General features: G+C 43.3%; 1 protein-coding gene across 1 annotated transcript in view; it reads left to right on the top strand.

Moving 5' to 3' along the window:
- The window catches only part of LOC144300746 (scavenger receptor cysteine-rich domain-containing protein DMBT1-like), a 77,760-nt gene that overhangs the window by 14,450 nt on the left and 39,617 nt on the right, over nt 1–23,693 (top strand). The window contains exon 2 of the mRNA XM_077877010.1: nt 12,434–12,748. Within this exon, the coding sequence (XP_077733136.1) occupies nt 12,434–12,748 (315 nt within the window). The remainder of the gene's footprint in view (nt 1–12,433; nt 12,749–23,693) is intronic.

Genomic DNA, 23,693 nt, shown 5'->3' with positions numbered 1-23,693 from the left:
ATAAGAAGGGAGAGGGAGGAAGAGGGAAAGAGGGGAAGTGGAGCAGGATCTTCCCTGTTTCCACAGCCATAAATGGTAGTATGCCTCCCTGCTCATTTAAAGATAGCCGCCCTCCTAGAGCTACTTCCAGACACTGGGGACCCTTCCCAGGGCACCCTGAAGGTGTGTCCTCCCTGCACTTCACTCAGCCAGTGCTCTTCCAGGTTCATTAAGTTCTGAGAAACCAGGCTTATCCAGCATGCAACAGCACAGTGGCTGTGTGAGTATTCAGATCGACAGGCGGATGGCCACTGAGGCCCCTGAGAGTCTCTGAATGGAGCGCTGCATGCTCTCCACCACAGCTTGGTTGGAACCACATCTTAAGTGATCAGAAGACTCATTACCTTATGTGAATACACAACATGGTAGAGTGCCACCTCTGATCAACTTTTAAAAAATTTCCCCAGCTTTGAGGTATAAATGACTTATAACAGTGTGTAAGCATAAGGTGCACAATGTGATGATTTGATATATATGTGTATTATGAAATAATTACCACAATATATTAGTTAACATGCACATCATCTTGCATAACTATCTTTTGTGTGTCTGTGTGTGGTGAGAACATTTAAGATCTATTCTCTTAGCAGCTCACAAGTATACAGTGTGTACTCTGAACTATAGTCACCATGCTGTACACTAAATCCTCAGAACTACATCTTCCTACAAGCAAAAGTTTGTCCTAATAAACTGCTTGCTTTGTCCAATTTATCTAAAATTCTGTAATCATGGTTGAAATGTCAAAGACTCTGGTCAGTTTGTTATTTGTAAACTCAGCCTCTCAACACTTATTGTAATACAAAGAGCTCAAACCTCTTCCACTCATATCATTTCGAGTAGTTTCATATCAACTCCATGGGTAGGGAGGGGCCATAGTTCTTAATAATAATGATTAGAAACAACAGCTACCATTTGTGTTCCAGACATTCTACTGGTGTTCCTCATATATATTCCTGATTATCTACAATGACCCTGTGAGACAGATGTCATTATTCCTCTATGAGAGAACAGAGGTACCAAGAGCTGAATAGTAGCTGCCTGGAGGGCTGTAATCATACCTAAACTCTGGCACCGAAGGCTTCATTTCACCAGCGTGATGGTTTCCAGGTGGAAGATCCACCTATTTCACTATATGATGAGATAATATTGTGAAGTACCCATCTATGTCTTTTTTACACCTCACTCTGTCCTCCATCCAGGGCAATGGCACCAGAAATAAAAACATGTTATTAACTTTTTGTTCAAAAGATGTATGATAGGAAGTATTTGGAAAAAGACCTATTGGGTTAAAAGCACTTTGGAATATTAGGGGTACAGAAGTGAAAAGGAAATTGATGCTGGTGGGTCCCTGATGACCACAGGATGAGACTCCCCAGATAATTTGGGAGATCAAGGGGTCTGAAAGAGAAAAGACTTCAGTCTCTCCCACCATTTGGAAACCTGAATGATAGGGATCTTGTTGAAGTTACTCACTGTCCTGCTGTGTGAGGACAAGAGGAGAAAGAGATGAGTGGTTGGCCAAAGGCAAAGAGGTTTGGAGTGGCCCTGAAGTGGTTCATATCCCTTGGAGGTCTCAGAAGTTAGAGGGAGAGAGACCACGTGCATGAATGAAGGAGATGGGGCCCCTGACAGGGCCATGGTCTTGACCAGGGATGCTAAGGAGAGCACTGAGGATCCTACAACCTGAGACCAGAGAAGACATGGACGTCTTACTGACCACCATTGTGGAGAGACACAGTAGATCAAAGTATGGATGACAGCCAACATCCAGGAACCAGATGCCCCACTGAAGGGCTGATCGGAGGTAGGATTCCAGGGAATTAGGAAGAGGAAAGGGAAAACCCTGGATTTACTGAAAATAAACCTGGAATGGCAGAGCTTATTTGGACTTATTTTAAATAAATTCTTTAGTCTACCCTAGATAGAATGAGGGTTCCAAAGAAGAGCTGGGTCATAGGAAAACAAATAGAGATTCACCTTTGGCCTGTGAAATATTATACTAACTCTAGTTGCTTTCATTTACATAACACACACTCGCTCTACACCTATGTTTTCTCCACTTGGCTAAATTTGACTGAATTTATTCTATAATTTCATGGCATTGAGACTGTCAGAAAAACTCAGTCTCTGGTATGAGGACATCTATTGAGGAAGAGTGATCTCTTATATATGTTGAATTTTATTGAATCCTACCAATCATCTTCCAAAATAAGCAGGGCAGATAGTAGTATCTCCATTTTAGAGATGAGGAGGCTTAGGCTCAGTGCAGCTAAGTGCATTACCTGAAATCAAAATGGAGGGAACAAGCCTCAGAGCAGAGAATTCTTGTGATTATGGGACAATTTGCTTCTATAAGCCAATGATCTAAGTTAAGAAAAAGTATCTATTAGGAAAACAATCATTTGAAGCGTATCAGACATTAGTGAGTACTTCAAAGTTCAATTCATCAAATATTTAAGTACAAGACATCATGCTGAGCATATTATAAGTAAGCAATAGTGCAAGCAGGACTATAAGTGATACAAAGAGAAGCCCTTCCTTCCACAAAGGGTTTGTAAGCCAATGGGGAAATAAGACTAAAACTTTAGTAGCTACACCTACAGCAGAATGTATTGAGTATTATAAGTACCAAGTGGGTGCTGTAGTAATCAGAGAATGTAGTGGGGAGTAAGGAAAAACCTCAAGGAGGGAAGAAGCTGCTGAAATCTACTCACCCTTCAATGCAGGTGTGGGCATTGAAGGGTGAGTAGATTCTAGCAGCTTCTTCCTCTAGGAAGCACCCACACCAAGAGGAATGATGCCTACAGTGAAGTCCAGGGCTCCTAGTGCCCTCTCTTCCCCTAAGGAGCTAGGGGGTCCCATCTACCTAGCCAGGTACCGCTCACAATTTGTCCCTTCTCTCTGATTTTACCTCCCAACTATTCTATGGAATGCTTCTAACAAGTAGACTCACCACAAAATGCCAAAGCCAATGAATTGTCCCCTGCTCTGAATTCCTGCCAATCCAAGGCTGAAAGGGGCATCAGGTTGCAGGGACCCGCCCCCACAGGGGAGCCTGTAGAGCATTTATAAAGCAGGAACCCCATGTATCCCAATAGCTTGAAGCCTTCCCACCATGGGCTGCTCAGCCCTCCTCCTCTGGCTGCTGCTCTTTCACACCACTGTTCTACATGAAGCAGGTACTGCGGCTGGTGCCCCAGCACCATTTTGCTTATGCCTTGTTCCAGGCTTCAAAGGGGAAGATGAATGTTTGCACATAGTCCACCAGCACACGTTTGGAAAGCTTAAGATTAAATCCGGACAAATAGAGGTTTTTCTGTGTTTAATGCAATTCAACCACTGATAAGATGTTGCTCTGTGAATCGCCAAATGCATAATCATGATTGATTTAGGGAAATTGGGTCAAATATTTTCTGTAAGATTTATTATCTATGAACAAGGCATTAGCTGGTTTATTGCTGTTTCAAAACATGGCTGTTTTTAGGATTCTGGAAGAGATGGAAAAGAATTAACATTTGGCTGTAGGATAAATAAGAGTTTTGAAAATGTCCTTTGGCTCATATATTGATATTTAGCACTAGAGATATTGACCTACTGACATGATTTCTTTATTGCTGAACAGAGTTGTAAAATGTACAGTAAAAGAATATTTTGGGGAGCTTGGGTGGCTCATTCGTTGAATGTCTGACTCTTGGTTTCAGCTCAGGCCATGATCTCATGGGTCATGAGGTTGAACCCTCAGTAGGGTTCCATGTTCAGTGGTGAATCTGTTTGAAGATTCTCTTCTTCTGCCCCACATACTATTTGTGTGGGTTCTCTCTCTCTCTCTCTCTCTCTCTCTCTCTATATATATATATATATATATACTCTCAAATAAACAAATAAATCTTGGCCTGAAATATTTGGCATGACATAAAATTATCTGGATTTGATTCATGGAGGCATTTAATCTGAAAATATATACCTATCTATAAAAAAGTATCAGTTTGATATTTAGCCTTAATCAGTATTCCACAATTAGTCCTTTAAAGGAGATCTCAATTTAATTTGGAACTAAACCAATTAAAAATATTTACATAATTTCAATTATTTTTGTCATGATTTGTAGCTTTGGAGGAAATTGGTAGAGTCCTTTGTTACTTAGCTTCCCACTTATATGGACAAATGAAAATTTGGAAATACTCTTGACTAACAAATAGCTTGAATATAATTTTTATTAACAATCAAGAAAAATATAACTCACAAACCACAGAATAATGTTTGATTGTAAATTTTATACCCAAATTCTTTTTTCATTCTGCAAGTAATTGTGTGGATAAGTTTATGTCAGCTACTCAACCACATTTGTTAAAACATAATAGGGTATTGAGAAGGATTTAAACGACTTTTTTTAATCCTTTGGGGTCTGTACATCCAATGAGATATGGGTTTGATCCTAACTTTGGCCATGTAGACCCAGGCAAGTATTTGAATCTCTGCATGCTGCTGTTCCCTCTCACATAGAAGGGTATAATTCTTTGGATTGTTGGGGAGAGTTAATGAAATAATGTTTGCAAATTGCTTGGAAGTGTGCCTCAGGCATAGAAAATATCCACTTAATGCCAACTGTTATTATAAATGTTATAAATTCTCAACTGTGTATTTTCAACTCAGAAGAAAATACAGTCATCAGATTCAGATTATAACATCTTACTTTAATGTTTCCATCCCCCCCCCCCAAAAAAAAGGTATTTTTCAATATTTCAATAGGTTTCAAATAGTAGTTGTTAACATGTGAACAGGGAAGTTCTTTTCTTTCAGCCAATCAGTATTATGCAGATAGGTACTCTGGAGATTTATGAATTATATCAAATGGATATGGGAAATTGATGAGGTTTTCTGAAATGTAACATTTTTGGAAATTTTTGAGATCATTCAAAATTCAAGTTAGTCATATTTATTCTGTTGTGGCAGAGATGTTGCTGACTCTGACGGTGTTGAAAGCCACCAGTAGCAAATGGAGTTTAAGTGTCATTGAAAGTGACCCCTGGAACAACCTGGAAGGAATCTTAATGAGCTCTGCCCCCCCAGGCTTTATTTGAAGTGTATTGCTACTCTTTCGAAGTGGAAATGGTCTATGATTTCATCTGTTTGGAATTAGGTGTACAAAGGATTTAGGATAGATGTGAACGGAGAAAATGGAGACAAACTTCATGGGATAAGTGAGTTTAGTGATTTCTGGGAACTGAGACAAAAAAACACCCTAAATTTCAGTAATTCTCATAAGGCTACATTGCAGTAACTATTTGCTGATGTGTTGGGGACCCTGGTAACAAAGATCAGCCCCACTTCTGAACCCACCCCCTCTTCTTATCTCACTGAAAAAAACAAGTCCCAGTGAAGAAACCCTGTCAAAATAAGGGCTATCTATTGCACTGCTGATCCAGTTATGCCAATATTCAACTCTCTTCTTCCTCTGACTTATCCTGCTTTCTTTGAAATTTGCAAAATTACTGCCAAACACCAGCACTACTTGCCCACCAAAGGCACAACTTGTTACACCTATTGACCCATTCTCTTAGCATAGCTCCTGGCCTTAGTCGAGGGCACTTCATAAATAAATGAATTCTGAATAAATGAGTGAAAAATCAATGAACAGGAATATTATACCATTGAGTAATGAGTGCTTACTGGATCCTCTCAAAATAAAGACAGCAGGATCACGGGGTCCTTTCCCCTGACTGCTTAAATCTAAGGGTATTTGAAAGGCTGTGTAGATCTTACAGACATGATTTACAAATATCACTTATCAATGGGGCTATTTTCTCCATAATTCTCTGGCAAGTTTCTTTGCCTCCTTCTCCAATCCTTTTGTTCAGGCTTTATACTGTCACCTCCCCTGACCGCCAAGATGAGTACATCACCCTACAGTTTCTAGGGGGTGCTTGTGCTCCCAAGCTTCCAGGAACACATGGATTAGTGATCCGATCTGGCCTGTTGGCTTTGTTAGGCTCCGCATGCTGATTGCACAAGAGTCTTACAGACAATGAGGCCAGTGAGACTTCCTGGGAACAAGCACCCAGAAATGCAGCTGTAGTTCAGTGCAGGTCTCTTGGGCATCAGCAGGGATTTGGGGAACTTGCAGGCCCCTGGAGCTCAGGTGATATTAGGGCAACTCACATGGAAAATATGAGGACAAAGGACAATTTGTTGACCACCAAAGAAAGGACTATTGCTAAAAATGGGATTGTTCCCTGGTGTTGAATTTATCTGATCAACACAATCCAAGTTCAGTACTTAAAATAGTCTCTAAAACCACATGGTGATCAAGTTACCATCGGTTCAGCTGTGGTGTTGGGTCTGCTCTACCTGCAGGTCTGACTCCCTGACCACCACCTCCTCACCTTCTCTCACACCACAGCCCTGCCCCCAGCATTTGGCCCCGCCTCTGCCCTTCCCCAGGCCCCAAGCTTCACCCCTAGCACCAGAGTGGGTTGGAAATCCATGGTGTCCTCTCAATGGAGCCACCCCCCTGCCACAGATGCCCTGTTGTCTCCGTCACCTCTGGTCAAACCTTCAGCAGATATCATACCACCCAGTGCTGCTCACAATATTGACAGCTCTGAGGGCTAACCGCCCCCTGCCCCCTACACATGTGTGCTCACACACTCTTGTGCACACACTCTCTTGCACGCACAAACTCTCACACACATACTCTCATCCACACAAACACACATACTCTCACACATACACACAATCACACACTTTCACACATTCTCATGCACACACTCAGAACTCCCACTTACACACACTCACAGATACTCTCATGCAAACAAACCCTCACACTCATTCACATACAAACACACCCTGACACACACATGTACACATGCACACACATTCATTCTCAGGACCAACCTGTTTCCTGTATCTTTCCCTCCTTGTTTTCAACCCAAAGGAAACCCTGCCAGTCCCCTCCCGCAATCCCCAGTGCCCTGCCCTCACTCACAAGGCTGTCTGCTATGTCTTTGCTCTAGTCAAACATCTTTCCCTCATCCTGGCTTCTTATCTCACAACTATTCCCCTAAACACTCAGGCAACTCTGCTGAAGGCAGCTGGGAAATCAATCTTAAGAAATATCAACTAACGTTTTATTTTTCCTCCTTCTACATACCCAGAGCTGCCATCAGAGCTGGCATCTTCTGGCAATCATCTTCACCCATTGCCTCCCTACCTTCAATTCTCACTCACTTGCAGCTACACCTGTACTGTGTTGCCTATCACTTCTGCCCTCTGAGTAAGAATGCCAAATGGTACCTCCACCATCCCTTGAAAAGTCTAGGCTTCTCTTCCTAGCATTCAAAACCCTAAAAAAGCAATCTTTCAAAAAAAAATCTTTCCTGTTGATCCATTTTTATAACTCTTCCTCCAATGCAGAGTCATAGTTCAGATGGCTCCCATGCTGATTCCCCTATAAAAAAGGCTCATTCCTATTTGTCCACGTCCTCCAAAATTAACCCACCCATTCTTCAAGGCCTGTCTGACACCCCACACCCTTGATTCATTTGCCTGTCCTTTAGTGAGTGCCCAGGAGATTCCAGGGGCTGTGAGAGGAGCACTATCCCTTCCATTCAGATCTTCCGGTCTGACTGCAGGAGAGACAAGACAGTAAATATCCAATGAGTTACTGAGACATTCTCATTTGCCATCAGAACCCCAGTGCCCAGCACATAGTAGTAGGTGCTCAGTGATATTTGTTAAACTTGAATGGACTGAACATAAAAACTTTGGGAGGTCAGGCTTTCAGTCATGGTGAAAACTTCATAAAGTTTCCAGTTGGGAATTGGTTTTGCCAGGATGGCTAGGATACCATGTTGATATAAGTGATTATGACATTCCAGGGAATTTCAAGAAAAGCTCATGGAGTCATGGGGAAGTCTGAGGCTTCCTTCTGAAAGAGGGAAAATAAGCTGCCCACAAGAGAGGAACTGGAAAATGATGTGATATGTTGGCGTTCAGGAGCAAATGGCCAAGAAAGAATTCTTGAGACATCCTTGGTGCAAAGGGTTGTTTTATTAAAGCACAGGGACAGGACCTGGGGTAGAAAGAGCTGCACTGGAGTTGTGACGAATGGGCCATTTTATACTTTCCATTTAGGAGGGGGTTAGGGATAGTGGAAGTCTCTAAGGAATTTGAAAGCAAGGTTTCCAGGACCTTGCAGAGTCCTTTACTACTGGCTAGTAAAACCTTAGTTATGAGACCCTCAGGTGGATATCAATGGGCCATATGTTTGGAGGATGATTGCTAATGTATTTCTTGTGGAGGGGGTAGAGATAAAGGAAGTTTCCAAAGGGATTTTCATATGTTAAAGAAGACTTATAGGATCCTAGAGGTTGGCTAATCTCAAGGTAAGGTTGCCTTTTGCCCTTAGCATAGAATTCACATCAAGGCAGTTGAGTTCCTGGAGGAAAGTCACTCTGTCTTAAGTATTTGTCAATTGAGCTGTCAGTTGTAAGGAAACTTTTTCTTTCTTTAAAGATTTTATTTATTTATTCATGAGAGATACAGAGAGAGAGGCTGAGACATAGGCAGAGGGAGAAGCAGGCTCCATGCAGGGAGCCCGATGTGGGACTCTATCCCAGGACCATGGGATCACACCCCAAGTCGAAGACAGGCACTCAACTGCTGAGCCACCCAGGCATCCCTAGTTGTAAGGAAACTTCATTTTTTTCTGTAATTATTTTGCCTTTTCTCTCCATATCTGAAAGGAAGCTGTGGCTCTGATTAAAGAGGGTTTTGAAATTCAAGCTAAGAACTTTGGCCTTTACCCAATAGATGATGAAGAACCATAGTAGACAGGAGAATGACACCAAAGTGGCTTTTTTTTTTGGATGACTGGACAGATGATATGGACTAAAGTGAGGAAAGATTGAGTTAGTGAAACTGACTTAAAAAAAAAAAGATCATGGTAGTCCACACACAAAGTAAACAAAACAAACAAACCTAATTCAGGGTGATCATGGTGGATTTGGATGGCAAGTGTAGAGATTCTGCTTGTCGGCCACCCAGGCCACCTGACTGGGCCCGAGCAGCACACCTCACAGGGCTTCTCTGATAATCTAAGGAGCTGACAGCTATGAACGTGCTTGGAAAAGTGTAAAAGCTGGGTGTAGGCGTCAGAGCTGTTCATGGCAAAGGAACCAGTAGATGTGGCATTATAAACAGAAGGCTTCAGCCACATGGTAGGAGAATGTGGCAAGTGTGGGAGGAAAAGGAAAGAAGTGAGAGTGAGCAACTAAATGTCCAGACTCGAACCAAATCCCAGCATTGCTGCTTATGAGCTGTGGGGTCTGGGAAAGTTACTTGACTTCCTGATCTGTTAAAATGGCTGTGGAAATAATAATAGAAACTTTTCAAGTCAACTACAGTCTTTTCAAGTCAATTAGACTCACGACAGGCACACAGCAGGTGCCGAATAAAGGTCAGGTATTACTATTAACAATACCAACTTAGTTGACTTCTAGAAGCCTCTCCTCCCCACGGAGGACCTCTCCTAGGCTTGCAGCCAGACCACACGTCCAGTTGCTGGGTTACATCTTGTCTGGTCTAGTGCTCAATCCATGTAGTGGGCATGGATTTCTTCCCAGCCCCAAGTTCCAGGCTTTGTGTTTTCTGATGAGTCCCTGGGGCCTTATCCAATGACAAGGAATAGCAGGCTCCCCCCAACAGACCCAGGGGTAAATGGACTATTGTAAATCCACTCAACGAGCTTCACAGTTTATGCCCTTGAATGGTTTGTCCACGGAGCATGGCATCACTTCATAACGGCTGACAGAAGGTGGGAGCTGAAGGGCACAGGAGTTCACGGTGCAAAATCTACCAACAGGGTGCTCTGGAGGATATCACTTATTTGTTTGCTCAGAGACAATGCTTAGGTCAAAGTTGTCATGCCGAGCCGGAAACACTTGGGAGCCAGGAAATAATGGACGGCGGGGTTTATACTGAGCAGTACCCAAACATCTCATCTTTCAGACAAAGCCAAACACATAAAATAATGGACTAATAATAATTAAATTAGCTTGCAAAGGACAAAGAAATAAGAAAAATAAAAATAGAAAAATAAGTAAAAGGCAAAAAAAAAAGGGAGAGAGAGATACTGGAAAACATCAATTTAAAACTAAAAGGCATTTATGTGTATTTGAATTTATGTGTAAACTATAGCTTAATTAAAGAAAATGTTTCGGGACACCTGGATGGCACAGTCGGTTAAGCATCTGTCTTGGGGCTCAGGTCATGATCTCAGGGTCCTGGGATGAAGCTTCCCACATTGGGCTCCCCGCTCAGCAGTGAGTTGGCTTGTCCTCTGCCTGTGCCCCTCCCCCCCTGCTCATGCTCACTCTCTTGTTTGTTCACTCTCCAATAAATAGATCTAGAAAAGAAAAGAAAAGAAAAGAAAAGAAAAGAAAAGAAAAGAAAAGAAAGAAAAGAAAAGAAAAAGAAAATGTTTCAAGATTAGCTACAGACAGCTAAGGATGTCTGATAACATATACCAGCTGACAAAAAGTTGGAATTACCAGTACAAATCCTCATGTGATTAAAAGGAAGTTATAAAATCCAGTATACCCCAAGACAAGAGCTTGAGGAAAGGTGATTCCAGAACATGGGTTCTCAAATTCGGCAGCACAATAGAATCAATTGGATTGTGAAACATTCAGATCCTCAGATTCCCTCTGCTGAGCCTGTGAGTCAGTGGGTTTGGAACGGGGCTGGTGAAGCTGCTGTCTGATGCTGGGCCCTGTGGGGTCTCCCTACTGGGGAGGCTATTTTCTCTTTCCTTGGGCTGAACATCCGGATTCTAATAGGGCTGTCTGTCTCAGTTTGCTCCAGGAGAGATGTCAGAGGCCCCACAGAACGGCTGTGGAAAGGACATTCTAAAAGAGACACCATGCAAGGCTCACCTGCAGAGCAGCTGGATGGTGAGTCGGAGTCGGATCATCCCCAGGGCCTGGGGGAGGCGGGGTCCAGGGCAGGTGGCACCTCCAGGGCTGCAGAGATGTGGAGAAGCTGTGAAAGCCCCTGGGGATGGATGAGTCAGTTACTGGAAATAAAGACATCCCGTTTTTATTTCTGTTTAACAAGACAGGGTCTTTATCTAATTCTGTGGTTCTTACACATTAGAGACTGACTTAAAGGTCCCTATTTCAGATGCTCTTAAATGTTGGGAGTTGACTATAATCAACCCCCAAGAGCTTGGGGAATGTGCAAGATCCCAGGTCCCCTCCCAGACATGGGGTACCCTCCAGGAATCTGATCTTTAGCATGCCTCTCCCCAGAGATTTGAACAATGCAGGCTGTGTGAGAATAGGATTTGAGAAGCGCTGCTCTGCAACCTCGAGGACAGGGAGCAAATGGGGGAGCAGCCCTGGGAGTTCCTTCCCCTCGGCCTCCTCAGCTGTCTAATGACAGTGGGTGAAGGGGAGAAAATGACAGTCGCCAGCTCCTTGATGCTCCCTCGGTGCAGAGCACTTCAGATGCATTTGGTTCATGGATCTCCCTCAAGGGGGGTGCTCTTATCCCGGTCCCCGCAGATGAGGAATGAGAGGTGGGGCCCTACCCAGATTGCATGAGCTAGTGAGTGATGAGACCAGCAGCAGAGGCAGAGCCTGCGGTGCACCTCCCTGCCGAGGAGGCCCCTCCTGCCCCAGCATCGGGAGAGCCAGGGAGCAACGCCCAGCAAATGCTCCGAGGGCTGAAGTGTGGGTGCTCGCTGGGAGGGCCGTGGGTTCCTGGGGAGTTCTCCCAGTGTGTGTGTGTGTGTGTGTGTGTGTGTGTGTGTGTGTGTTTCTGGCACACTTGCTTTCCTCCGGCGAGCTCAACTCGACACTGACGATGACACAGTGGAAATGATCCAAGAATCCAGGGGATTTTTCTTAAGCTGAGCTATCCTGGGGCCCAGAGCTGGAGCGATCCTGTCTTAGATGTAGGTGTTCTTGCCGGAGCAGAAGGGAGGATCCGGAACGAAGTGCTTTGGAAAAGAGCAAAGTGAAGCCAGATGTCCCGCCAATGTAAACTCCCCTCCCGTGGATGACACCCCCCCCAAACAGGAGGGCCCCACAGAGATGTGCGGAGGACCCCCGGGAGCAGATGGAATGAGCCAGGGTTCCCCTTCTGCCCCTCACCGGTGGGCCCCCCAGAAAGCTGTCCCCAGTTTCCTCCCTGGTAAAATGAGGACAGCAATACCCTACAAGGTAATTGTAAGTCTTGGAAAGATGCCTGTTGTAAAGGACTTAACCCGGCACCTGGAGAACAGGGGGCCCTCAATAAATAGCCCTTCCTGTCACGGTGATGATGCCCCTGAAGGTGGTAACTCCACCAACACTTTGTGGGGTTGGGGGGTGGGGCTGCCTTTCTCCCAAAGACTGGCTCGCTGTGCAGCTCGTGGAAGGCTCTGGCAGGTGCTCTGGCCATGTCGAGGTGTACTTTGAAGGCATGTGGTGCACAGTGTGCGACGACTTTGGGGATGAGAAGGAAGCACACGTGGTGTGCCGGCAGCTGGGCTGCGGGACAGCTGTCTCCACCCCGGGAGAGGCCCACTATGGCCAGGGCTCGGGCCCCATCCTTCTGGACGATGTGCAGTGTTCGGGGACTGAGCTCTATCTGGGGCAGTGCTCCCAAGCCGGCTGGTTCACCCACAACTGCGGGCATGGGGAAGATGCTGGTGTCATCTGCTCGGGTAAATGCCTTTCTCTCTTCTCTAGGACTTGAGTTTCCATTTTTTCCAGTTATTTCCTCAATATCTCCCCTGAACACAGTCAGACACCCTAAATTTAACACCAAACTTCTTGTGTCTATTTGGGAAACCAGGGATCCCTGGGTGGCGCAGTGGTTTAGCGCCTGCCTTTGGCCCGGGGTGCGATCCTGGAGACCTGGGATCGAATCCCACGTCAGGCTCCCGGTGCATGGAGCCTGCTTCTTCCTCTGCCTGTGTCTCTGCCTCTCTCTCTCTCTCTCTCTCTCTCTCTCTCTGTGACTATCATAAATAAATAAAAAAATTTTTTTAAAAAGTCTATTTGGGAAGCCAAAGGTCATCGTGTTGCAAAGAAGTCTAGGTTTGAAGTGAAAAGGCTTCATCCAGTCACAGGATGGGCTACATGACTGCGGGTCCTGGTGCAAAGTGAAAGTGTGGGTCTCCTTTCTCAGAAATTTTATTTCAGAATTTCAAGACAGCAACAGCAGAGCATTAAAGCTCTGAGGGGGGCGGTGCTGAGTGACAGCAGGTGCATCTGGCATCCTTAATGGATGTGCCCCCCCAAGCCCCACTTCCTCTTAATGTGGCTTTATGCACATTATTTCCCCCTTTATTTAACACAATGGGAATAATAATAATAATAATAACAACCAAAACAATGACTTTCCTCCCGCTCTCCTTGCTGTGAGGAAAGACACCTGTCAATTCTGGTCCTTAATGTGTCATTTCATAGCCAATGATGCTGTGCCTGATATTTCTGCTTTCTGAGAACATCTACCTCCTAGAGACCAAGTAGCCATGTCTCTAATAAACCATCTCTGGAGGACGGGGCAAGTTAGGGAGTCAGGAACCAGAGGCGGCCTCCTCTTTGTTCCTCAGCTACCAAATACAGTAGAGTCAGAGGAGACCACTTCCCAATACCCCCAGATCATTCCTCTCAAATCTGACTTGCCAGGAAGCAAGATCTAAGCCATTATCAGCTAGCCCAAGAGCCAAGCACTCATTCATTCAGAAAATATTATTGCAGGGGATCCCTGGGTGGCACAGCGGTTTGGCGCCTGCCTTTGGCCCAGGGCGCGATCCTGGAGACCCGGAATCGAATCCCACGTAGGGCTCCCGGTGCATGGAGCCTGCTTCTCCCTCTGCCTGTGTCTCTGCCTCTCTCTCTCTCTGTGTGACTATTATAAATAAATAAAAATTAAAAAAAAAGAAAATATTATTGCAGAAGCCTTGAAGATTCAGCAGCGAACACCATGTCGCTGTCCCACGGGATTGACTTCCAGACTACTCCACATGCCCGCTTCTGTCACAAAGCAGCAGACTCACCTCTCTTGGTGATGGTGGCAGGACCAGACCCTGCCCTGCTGGACCTTTCCCACTGCAGGCAGCTCTGTCTCGAAAGCTGGTTAAAGGTGTGGAGGAGAGTTCTGATCCATTAAACCATCATTCCCGAGGCCTCACAGTGGCTTGTGGGGGAAAGGCGGCCCCAGTACCTCTGACTCCCTGAACCCCTGGAGCCCACTTTGTGAGCTTCCCATGGGTCCTCAGGAGACAGGATTGGGCAGAGGTCATCTTTGCCCGATCTGGGCACTCCTGGTGGCCTAGGAAGTTGGAAGGAGGACTCTGCTAGTCCCTTAGGCAGCAGGTCCTTGGGGACAGCACCCAAGGGGAGGATGGGCTGAGAATAGTCCAGTTAGCACATTATTATAAGAATCTGATTCCAGGGAAATTTAAAGTATACTTTATTTTTAGTATAATTTTAGGCAGTTGTTCTCAACTGGGGATGATTTTGGGGACATTAGTCACATCTGGAGACATTTTTGATTGTCACAACTAGATGCTACTGGCATCTTAGAAGTCAGAGACACTACTAAACCTCCTACTACACACAGGACAGGCCTTCACCACAAAGAATTTTCCAGCCCACGTATCTATAGTGCTGAATTTAAGAACCCTGCTTTGGAATCAAGCATGTGTGGTTGATTTTGTTCATTTTAGTAAATATGTATGAATTAATCATTAATGAAGGGTTACTTGATTAATCATCATTTTACTAACGAAGGCAAAGGTGTCTATAGCTCCTTCTTCAAGTGTCAACCTCAGTCTAGGTTTTTTCCAATAATTTCCTCTGATTGTCTTATCTACTGATTAAAGTTCATTAAGTTTACTATCATTTGGGGGGAAAGAAAATCTAATTTCTTTCAAATATGATATTTTGACAGATTTGTTGAATCTTTATTATAATCTTAGCATGTTACATATTCCAAATCTGAGTATACTGAATCACTTGGTGGTTTGCCTGAGGCACTGCCTCAAAGTGTAAATCCCATTGGGTCATGGAGCAATTTCCAGTTTTCTAAGTATCTTCCATCGGTTACCGCATTCCATCACTACACAATTCAAGCGGCTTGTTTTATGATCCTTTTGTCATAAATACGTAAACTGAGGTTTGGTGACAGGTTAAATCAAGGCCAAGTACCTCGAGCAAAATCATACGGCTAATATCCAGGCCTCAGGACTCCACTTCTGGTGCTGTCCACGCCCCCCCCCAAATACGTCCACATGCTGGAAAGCCACCTTGAATCTAGGCAACATTTGCAAAAGTTCAAAGTTGTCTTGCTGTTCCACAAGCAGCCACACCCTTCCCTCATATTTTAGGCTCCCCACCCACTCATGTGCCCCAGGCCCAGACACATCCCCAGATGCACAGTACCCCTTGAGCTGAACTGCCCCGATTTATTTGAACCAGAGCCTCCAGACCCACCAACATCATCAAAACTCAGTGTCAACTGGGATATGAGTGATTGACCACATGACAAGAGAATGAACGTCCATGTGTTAATCAGCTCCCATGTTCTTCAAACAAATACCCCAAACAGCACAGCCCAAGGTTGCCTGCCCTGAGTTCAGACTCTCTTTGGAAACCATTTATCTTCAACACCCACAAAGAGTTTTATTTCCAAGTTATAATAGAATCATATTTATCACAATATGCACACAAGTGTTTAAAATACTCTAAAATATAAGGTAATGTGGGTTACTTAGGGTAACCAACACTCAGGAAGATGTACCTGTCTAGCCTGCAGGTGTTCCCAGCCCCAGTCTCAGGGAAGGGCACTTAAACAAACCAACCCTGGTTGAATGTATTTGGGCTATTCCTGAGCTTAGAGTTTAGACCAAGATATTTGCCTTTCAACAAATATTGCAAATAGTTAAAAGATCTTTCTTTCCAAGCCTCCTTTTTGGGATAAGCACAGAGAGCACAAATTCCAGGCTGAACTTTTTCCCTGCGGTCGTAGCAGTGGGACAACAGCTGATCCTTCCAGCAAGTGCCCGGCATTCTAGAATGCTTCTCTTCTTTGATAGATTCCAGATACATTCAACTTTCTTTTCTTTCTCATAGAATATGAACATGAAACTTCAGGAGCTTTTGGTAAGAATCACACTGCAGTACATCTTTAAGGAAACCTCTCCAAATGCCCCCAATCCTCTGATTTTATAACATAACCCATCATGGCAGTGGGGGAGTACAAAAGACAAATAATGAATTTAATCAAGAGAACTCAACAAAGGAAAGGGAAAAAATGCAGCTTCTCTGCTTTAAGTATGGTATGGAGGAAACATTTTCTCCCCAAACTGTTTTTGTTCTCATTGCCTAAGTGTATGTCAGAAAATTATGGAGTAAGGATATAAATATAATCTAATCAATTATCATTCGAAGACATAATTGTACTAAAGAAAATCCTGACTTTAGACTTCTAGCAAATTCAGAAATGAATGGAGAAAAGTTCACCGTTTCTGGTTAGCTTGGGCCCTACACACCTTTCTTCCTTAGGAGTCTCTTTATGGGCCAGAGGAATACACTTCTACAAGCACCTGACCCTTCTGCCTTTGCAGCAGAAGGCATGTTCCCATGAAGGATCCAGTTTAAAAGAGCAATGTATGAGTGACTCTGAACTGCCCAAATACGTTATCCATTCTCACTTGCCACGAATCCAGTCCCTAAGGCATGCCCTTCACTTAGTGTCTGCCCTGTGAGCCCACTACGTACATGCGATGCTCTCCAGTAAACTTGGGTGGATTCTTTGGGATGGCAATCACCTCATTTCTTTCTCTCTGCTCTTAGATGCTGAGATCCTAACACCATTCCCTGGTGGTGAGTCATGATTTTCTATCTCTTCATGTGCTTTGGTGGGTCCAAACCATTAAGCAGATGGCCTCTCTTACACATTTGATTTCATCTCCAGGCATTTACCTCATTCATAAACTTCTGCTGTTTTTTAACGAACTGGGGAAGCCTCTGCTTCCTCCTATCCTTCTTTGTCTACTTAGCTCCTTCCTACTTTTTGTCCAAGACTCGAGTCTGTAATCACTCCTTAGAAAAGATATCCTGAACCCCCCACCCCCGATACGCTCTCAAGATATTACAAACATCTCCTTCTTTGCTTCCTAGCCTTTAGCATAGTTGTAAATCTAAACATAATTTTGCATTAATACAATTACTTCCTCCAGTCTCTGCAAATTGGACTCAACTCTGGGGGCAGCAAAGCCAAGTCTGCTCTAGGAACCATACCACCGGCAGTGCTGTCTGCCATGACCCAGTGCATGCTCCAGAAATATGTGTTGAATGGTTAAACAAATGGGTTAATGCACAAAGTGTTCCTTCTCCTAACATGTAATATTCTTTGTATCTTTGGAAGACTGGCCACAATTGCAACTAGTGAATGGGTCAGGCAGATGTTCTGGACGTGTGGAAGTTTCCTACCACGGCCAGTGGGGCAGGGTTTGCGATGACCACTGGGACATGAACAAAGCTGATGTGGTGTGCCGGCAGCTGAACTGTGGGCGTGCCCTCACTGCCCCTGTCGAGGCCCAATTTGGGGAAGGGGAGGGCAAGTTTCTGCTGGATGATGTCGACTGCACGGAAAGAGAGAGTTTCTTAGGACTGTGTCCTCATACTGACTGGTCCTTACATAACTGTGGTCCTGGAGAAGACGTCAGTGTCATCTGCTTAGGTAATGGTCACCCCTCCCTCCAAGGGGTGCACATCTCGTTGAGCAGATGGCATCTCTACCAATATCCTCAGTGATGCTTGCATCTGTGCCCTCATAAACCATCTCTGACCACACGTATGAGCCAAAAGTAAAGAGGTTTTGGCAATTTGAGAGCTTCACCTTGAACTCAGGAATTTTCTAGCCACAAGAGGTTGAAATGAATTTTTTTAATAGAGAAAAATAATGGAAGATCTTAGTGGTTCCCTTTCAAGGACTAGATTTCAAAATGACTGGTAAAAGACAACATAAGTCAACAGTGATATTAATCACTCCCTGAATGCAATCTATTAGCATTAGAAACTGTGGGTACACTAAAAAGTAAAGTTTCTTCCCCACTGAAAGTTTGCAGTCTAATGAAGGTGAAGAAATCAGGAGTTTATAAATTCGAATAGCACTGAGTTTTGTCTTACCGATGGTGAGTCTAGACCATGTATTGCTAATCACAAGCCTTCAACTAATTAGTTATTACCATGATCATTCTAGACCAGGGTTTCTCAACCTCAGCACTATTGACGTTTGTGGAACACATTATTCTTTGTGGTAGGGGCTGTCCCATGCATATAAGCTATTTAGCATTATCTGTCACCTGAATCTGCTCAATGACACTCCATCCCCACGCCCCCTCACCACCAGCTATGACCACCACAAATGTCTTCGGACATGGTCAAATGTCCCTTGGAGGGTGGGGGATTGCTTCTGATTGAGAACCACTGGTCTAGACATACAGATGAATTTTCACCAAATATGTGACTAGTATTCATGAACCACCAATGCTAAAGATATAAATGTGTATACCAGTGGGAAATAAAGGAAATAATGTAGTGGGTCTAGAGTAGTGAACTTGGTCACTTGCGAAAAATTCCAATTTTATTCAACTAGAAAGACTGTGTCCATATTACAAAGGTAGTAAGTTAAGTCAATTCGAATAGCAAAAATACTGGGGAAGGGGGGGTGTTTTGGTTTGTTTTCATTTATTGTTAGTTTCTCTTCTTTTTTTTTTTTTATCTTTGATTCGCCTTTGTTTTATTTTGGTTGTTTAGTTGGACTTTTGGTTTAGAATTCCATCAAAGCAGTCTATTTTGTAAAGCCACTAGGTCCCACCTGCCTCGTGTGTGTGACAAGTGTTTGCCACTTATTTGGGTGTGTTTATATATAGACTCTGCAGGGCAGAAACACCACAGCCATAGCTGGGTGACCACGTGTTCTTAGACACACTGTATTAACAAACATTTATACCTTCGATGGTTAACTAAAGTCATCGGAACTAAGGCAGGAAGAATCGACATTTTTATACCTGAGAATCACATTCTTTCGTTTTAAAATTCATTTTGAATTGAATTATCTCTAGAAACAACTTCCCTTTTCTAACTTCGGTCTTTCTCTTCCCATATGTTAACAGAGACTGAGTATTTCAAGCCTGAATTGCATAAATGGATACTTTTGTTTTGCTGACATGACATTTTTCATTCTATGTGCTACCTGTGCAGGTAATAGGTAGATCATAAAGGAAAAAAGGGAATCATGGTGGAAAGGTTCAGATTGCCATATTGTGAGAATGATTATTTGCCATTTGCACATTCCTGGGTTAGTAAGATGATTCTACCATTAAGTTGAAAATGTGGTTGGACCACTTTCTTCCTTCCACAAGAGTTAGCTTCTTTTTCATTTCAGTCATAACGGTTTTAAGTTATTCTCTGGTATTGATCTTTTCATCCAATGGAATTGCTGTTAAAAGAAATGTTAAAGAAATACCTTGGCAAATTATTTGTGTAGCTTACACAACTGTTCAGCATATGTTCTTTCCCATTGTGTGTCTTGAATGGCTGACAGAGGGAATGAATACTTTTACATGCTCACAGCCACTGACTTCTCAATCCTTCTCCCTACAGAGAACACAGAGGAATCATTGCCAACACCCCAAGGTAGGAAGTATTTTCAAGCTGAATTTGCAGTATTTGTCCTTTCTTTTTTTTTTAAGATTTTTAAAAATTTTTTATTCATGAGAGAGACAGAGAGAGAAGCAGAGACACAGGCAGAGGGAGAAGCAGGCTTAATGCAGGGAGCCTGATGTAGGACTCAATCCCGGGTCTCCAGGATCACGCCCTGGGCTGAAGGCGGCGCTAAACTGCTGAGCCACCCGGGCTGCCCATATTTGTCCTTTTTTTTTTTATAATAAATTTATTTTTTTTATTAGTGTTCAATTTACCAACATACAGAATAACACCCAGTGCTCATCCCACCAATTGCACCCCTCAGTGCCCTCCACCCATTCACCCCCACCCCCGCTCCCCTCCCCTTCCACCACCCCTAGTTCGTTTCCCAGAGTTAGGAGTCTTTATGTTCTGTCTCCCTTTCTGATATTTCCCGCACATTTCTTCTCCCTTATATTCCCTTTCACTATTATTTATATTCCTCAAATGAATGAGAACATATAATGTATTATGCTGAGTGAAGTAAGTCAATCGGAGAAGGACAAACATTATTTGTCCTTTCTTAATGCAAATTTTCCTTTTGGTTTAAAACCAGAAGATTTTTTGTTGGGATAGCTGAACCAAATTTGCAGGGAGCAACCTATTGCATAATTTGCACATAAACTATCAGTTTATCAGTATACTAGGAAACTTGTGAGTTCTGAAACTATTAGACCCAGTGGAAACATGTTCAAGATAGGCCCGTGTACCGGCCCAGGTAGGCCTTGAGATGAGGGAAGGACAATGGGTTTGGCAACAGGAGGTTTAAGTTCCATCTCTGATCCTTACTTAGTATATGACCTTGGGCAAGCCACTCAGTCTCTTTCTTTTTTTTAAAAATGGGATAAAAACACTTCACAGAGCTCCATTTAGGTTAAAATGAGGTCATGTACTTGGAATGAAAACAAAATCTATTTTTTTTTATTGATTGTTAAGGATATCCAGGCACTTTTCTAAGACCTAATTTTTTTATTCTCTGATTCGGGAATCAACAAACTTTCTGTAATGGTCAGATAGTAAATCTTCTAGGCTTTGTGGCACAGATGGTCACTGCTGCATTTCACCTCTGCTGCTAGAGCATGAAAGCAGCAGTCATCACAGCCTGCAAGCAGCTGGGCATACCTGTGTTCCAAAAAAACTTATTTACGGAAACAGGCACCGGGCTGGATTTGAACTACAAGCTTCAGTGTCCACTGTAAATTTACGAGAGCAGGAGCTCTGTCAAGTTTATGTCAGAGCGAAGGACAGTTCCTGGCACATAATAGTTTCTGAATAAATGCCTATTGAATGAAAAAATAATAGACACATGTTAGCACTCTGCCTCTCCTATAAAATTGGTATTGAAGACAATATATTAGTCACTAACATGCTCAATGGTCCTAAAATAAAGGCAATAACTCCCTTTAGGAAGATACCACCTGTCAGGCAATTCTGTCTCTTACAACTTATTAATTAAGTATAATTCCATTATGCACCATGACTTCCATCTCTCTTCAAATTCCAGGAAGTTCAGAGATTAGTTGAATAAGTGGGTCTAATAATTAGCTGAGAGTTTTGTTGGTTGGTTGGTTATTGGTTGAATTTGTTGTTTGTTTTTCTACTTATTTCTCTTTCATCCATATTGTCATTAAATGTGTATTCTTATTTTTTTTTTTGTTTTGCTATGCAGATATATGTGTTTTACACCAGTCATTGGAAATCCATAGCAGGGTATATTTACTCAGATTAACAGAAATTAACAGAAAGGGGTCCAGGAAGAACATATGATGCCACTGGGTTCTGTGGGAAGCATGAGCTGAGATGCATGGTCATCCTGCTTCCCAGGATGGGAACCTATTTTCCAGTTGGGAACCACTTCCCTGGACAGGCAGGGGGCCCCACGTTCTAGGAGTGTTGGCTTGCTCTCAACGTGTGGGCGTTCTGGGGAGCTAGCATCACGTGTTAAAGCTATTGCCTCTAGAATCTCTTCAAAACAATCAAATCGGCAAACACTTCTGAGGTTTTTATCATGTCCAAAGGACTATATTTTGCCAGAAGTTCACTATCTTTTACATGTTACATTTTAGACCTGTCACATTAAAGATTTGTGGAATATCAGTACGTAGGTAAAGTAAAAGTTATTCCATTTAATTGAATAAAAAAAACACGTCCATTTATTTGTACCAACAGGTGATGGAAATTCAGCAACCATATTATCAGGTAAGAGAACTTTTTTTTTTTTTTTTTTGTAAAAGAACATTTTTGTGCTGTTTTCTCCTGGAATATTTCTGATTACCCAACCAAATTCAGAAAAGAAATAAATGAAAGAGTCACTGTTGAGTTGTTTTGCTGAGTGACTTAATATTACCTGCCCCTTACTTGTGAGTATATGGGGAGCTGATTTTCAGGGTGTTGCCCCCAATAGATTCACTAACTTCTAAAAAAGTGAGATTACAGTGCCACTGTTTTTGAATAAACACTAGAGCCATTTTGAACAAAGTATTTTTTAAATTGTCTTTAAGTTTTCATTTTGGTCAGTTGCCCTGAGAATATCCAAAATCTTATAATTTTTATAAATGATACATTTCGAATTTTCTTTGGAGGAAGCATCTCTTGATCACATGTAATATTTGCTTATTGTATGAGTTTCGAATGGCTGCAATAACAAATTGCTACCAATTTAGTGGCATAAACAATGCAAGTGTATTATCTTACAGTTCCAGAGGTCAGAAGTTCAAAATAAATCTCATTGAATTAAAGTCATGGTGTCAACCAAGCTGCATTCATTCTGGAGACTCTAGAGGAGGATCTATTTCCTTGCTTTTTTCTAGCTTCTAGAGGCCATCTGCATTCCTCAGCTCATGGCCCCATCCCTCTATCTTCAAAGACAACAGGGTAGTGTCTTCAGATTTCTCTCCGACTCTCTTCTTCTGCCTTTGTTTCCACTTTTAAGAATGCTTATGATTACATGGGGCTCACCTGGATAATAGGGATAATGTCCCTTATCTCAAGACACCTGATTAGCAACCTTAATTCCATCTGCAGCCTTAATTCTCCTTGCCATGTAACATGACATAGGCATAAGGTCCAGGTATTAGGATGTGGACATCTTTGAGGAGGTCAGTATTCGGCCTCCCACACTTAAATACAATTCTGTAGTTGCTACACTCAGTGGCACAGAGATGGACTCATATCTCAGGATGTATGCTGAAATGTGGTGGCCCAGAAAGCAAGCAGAGAAGAAGGGTGTGATAGAAAAGGGGTAGCATCTACCTGAATCAGTACAAAGAGAAAAGCAATGTTGTCACCCACTGTTGTTTCTTCAGGGATATTGTAAGTGGTTCCCAGGGCTATGTAGGGTGCAGAGTCAGGTCTACAAACAGGAGAGGAATATGGGGTCATGTGGATTTGTGGAGAGTTCTCATGCCAGGGCAATACCTACACCAGCCATAGAGCCACATGTCAATAATGAAACAGGCTGGGGAAGGAAATAAGCAGAGCAAGTGAATGTAAGTACCAGGGAGGGGATCCTGAAGGTCCAGACCACCACTCAATTCTTAGGGAGAATATTAAGATCCAATACACAGCATTCTTGTCACAAAACCAAATATCTGCACCTGGACATTAAGTCTGGGAGAGAGGGGATGAGGGGATGCAGTATTGAGCTGAGGCTCCACAGGGCTGAGGGTCAGCAGCAGAGATGTGACCTAGGTGATCACTTATGCAGTGGTCACTTCAGAGTTGAAGCAAAACAACCTTTTGTGAGACCACAGGGAGCCCCTGGCTGGCCACATCGCTAAGTCATCGTAAACAGTTACTTTCTACTACTAACTGATGTTTCTTTATTATAGTTCTACCCGCTCCCAACTCAACTCAGCTCTTTCCTGTGACTGTGGCACATTCAACATCACCCGGTAGGACTCCCCA

The sequence above is a fragment of the Canis aureus genome, chromosome 29, assembly GCF_053574225.1.
Source record: "Canis aureus isolate CA01 chromosome 29, VMU_Caureus_v.1.0, whole genome shotgun sequence".
Classification (NCBI taxonomy): Eukaryota; Metazoa; Chordata; class Mammalia; order Carnivora; family Canidae; genus Canis; species Canis aureus.
This window is presented reverse-complemented; position numbering and strand designations above follow the sequence as displayed.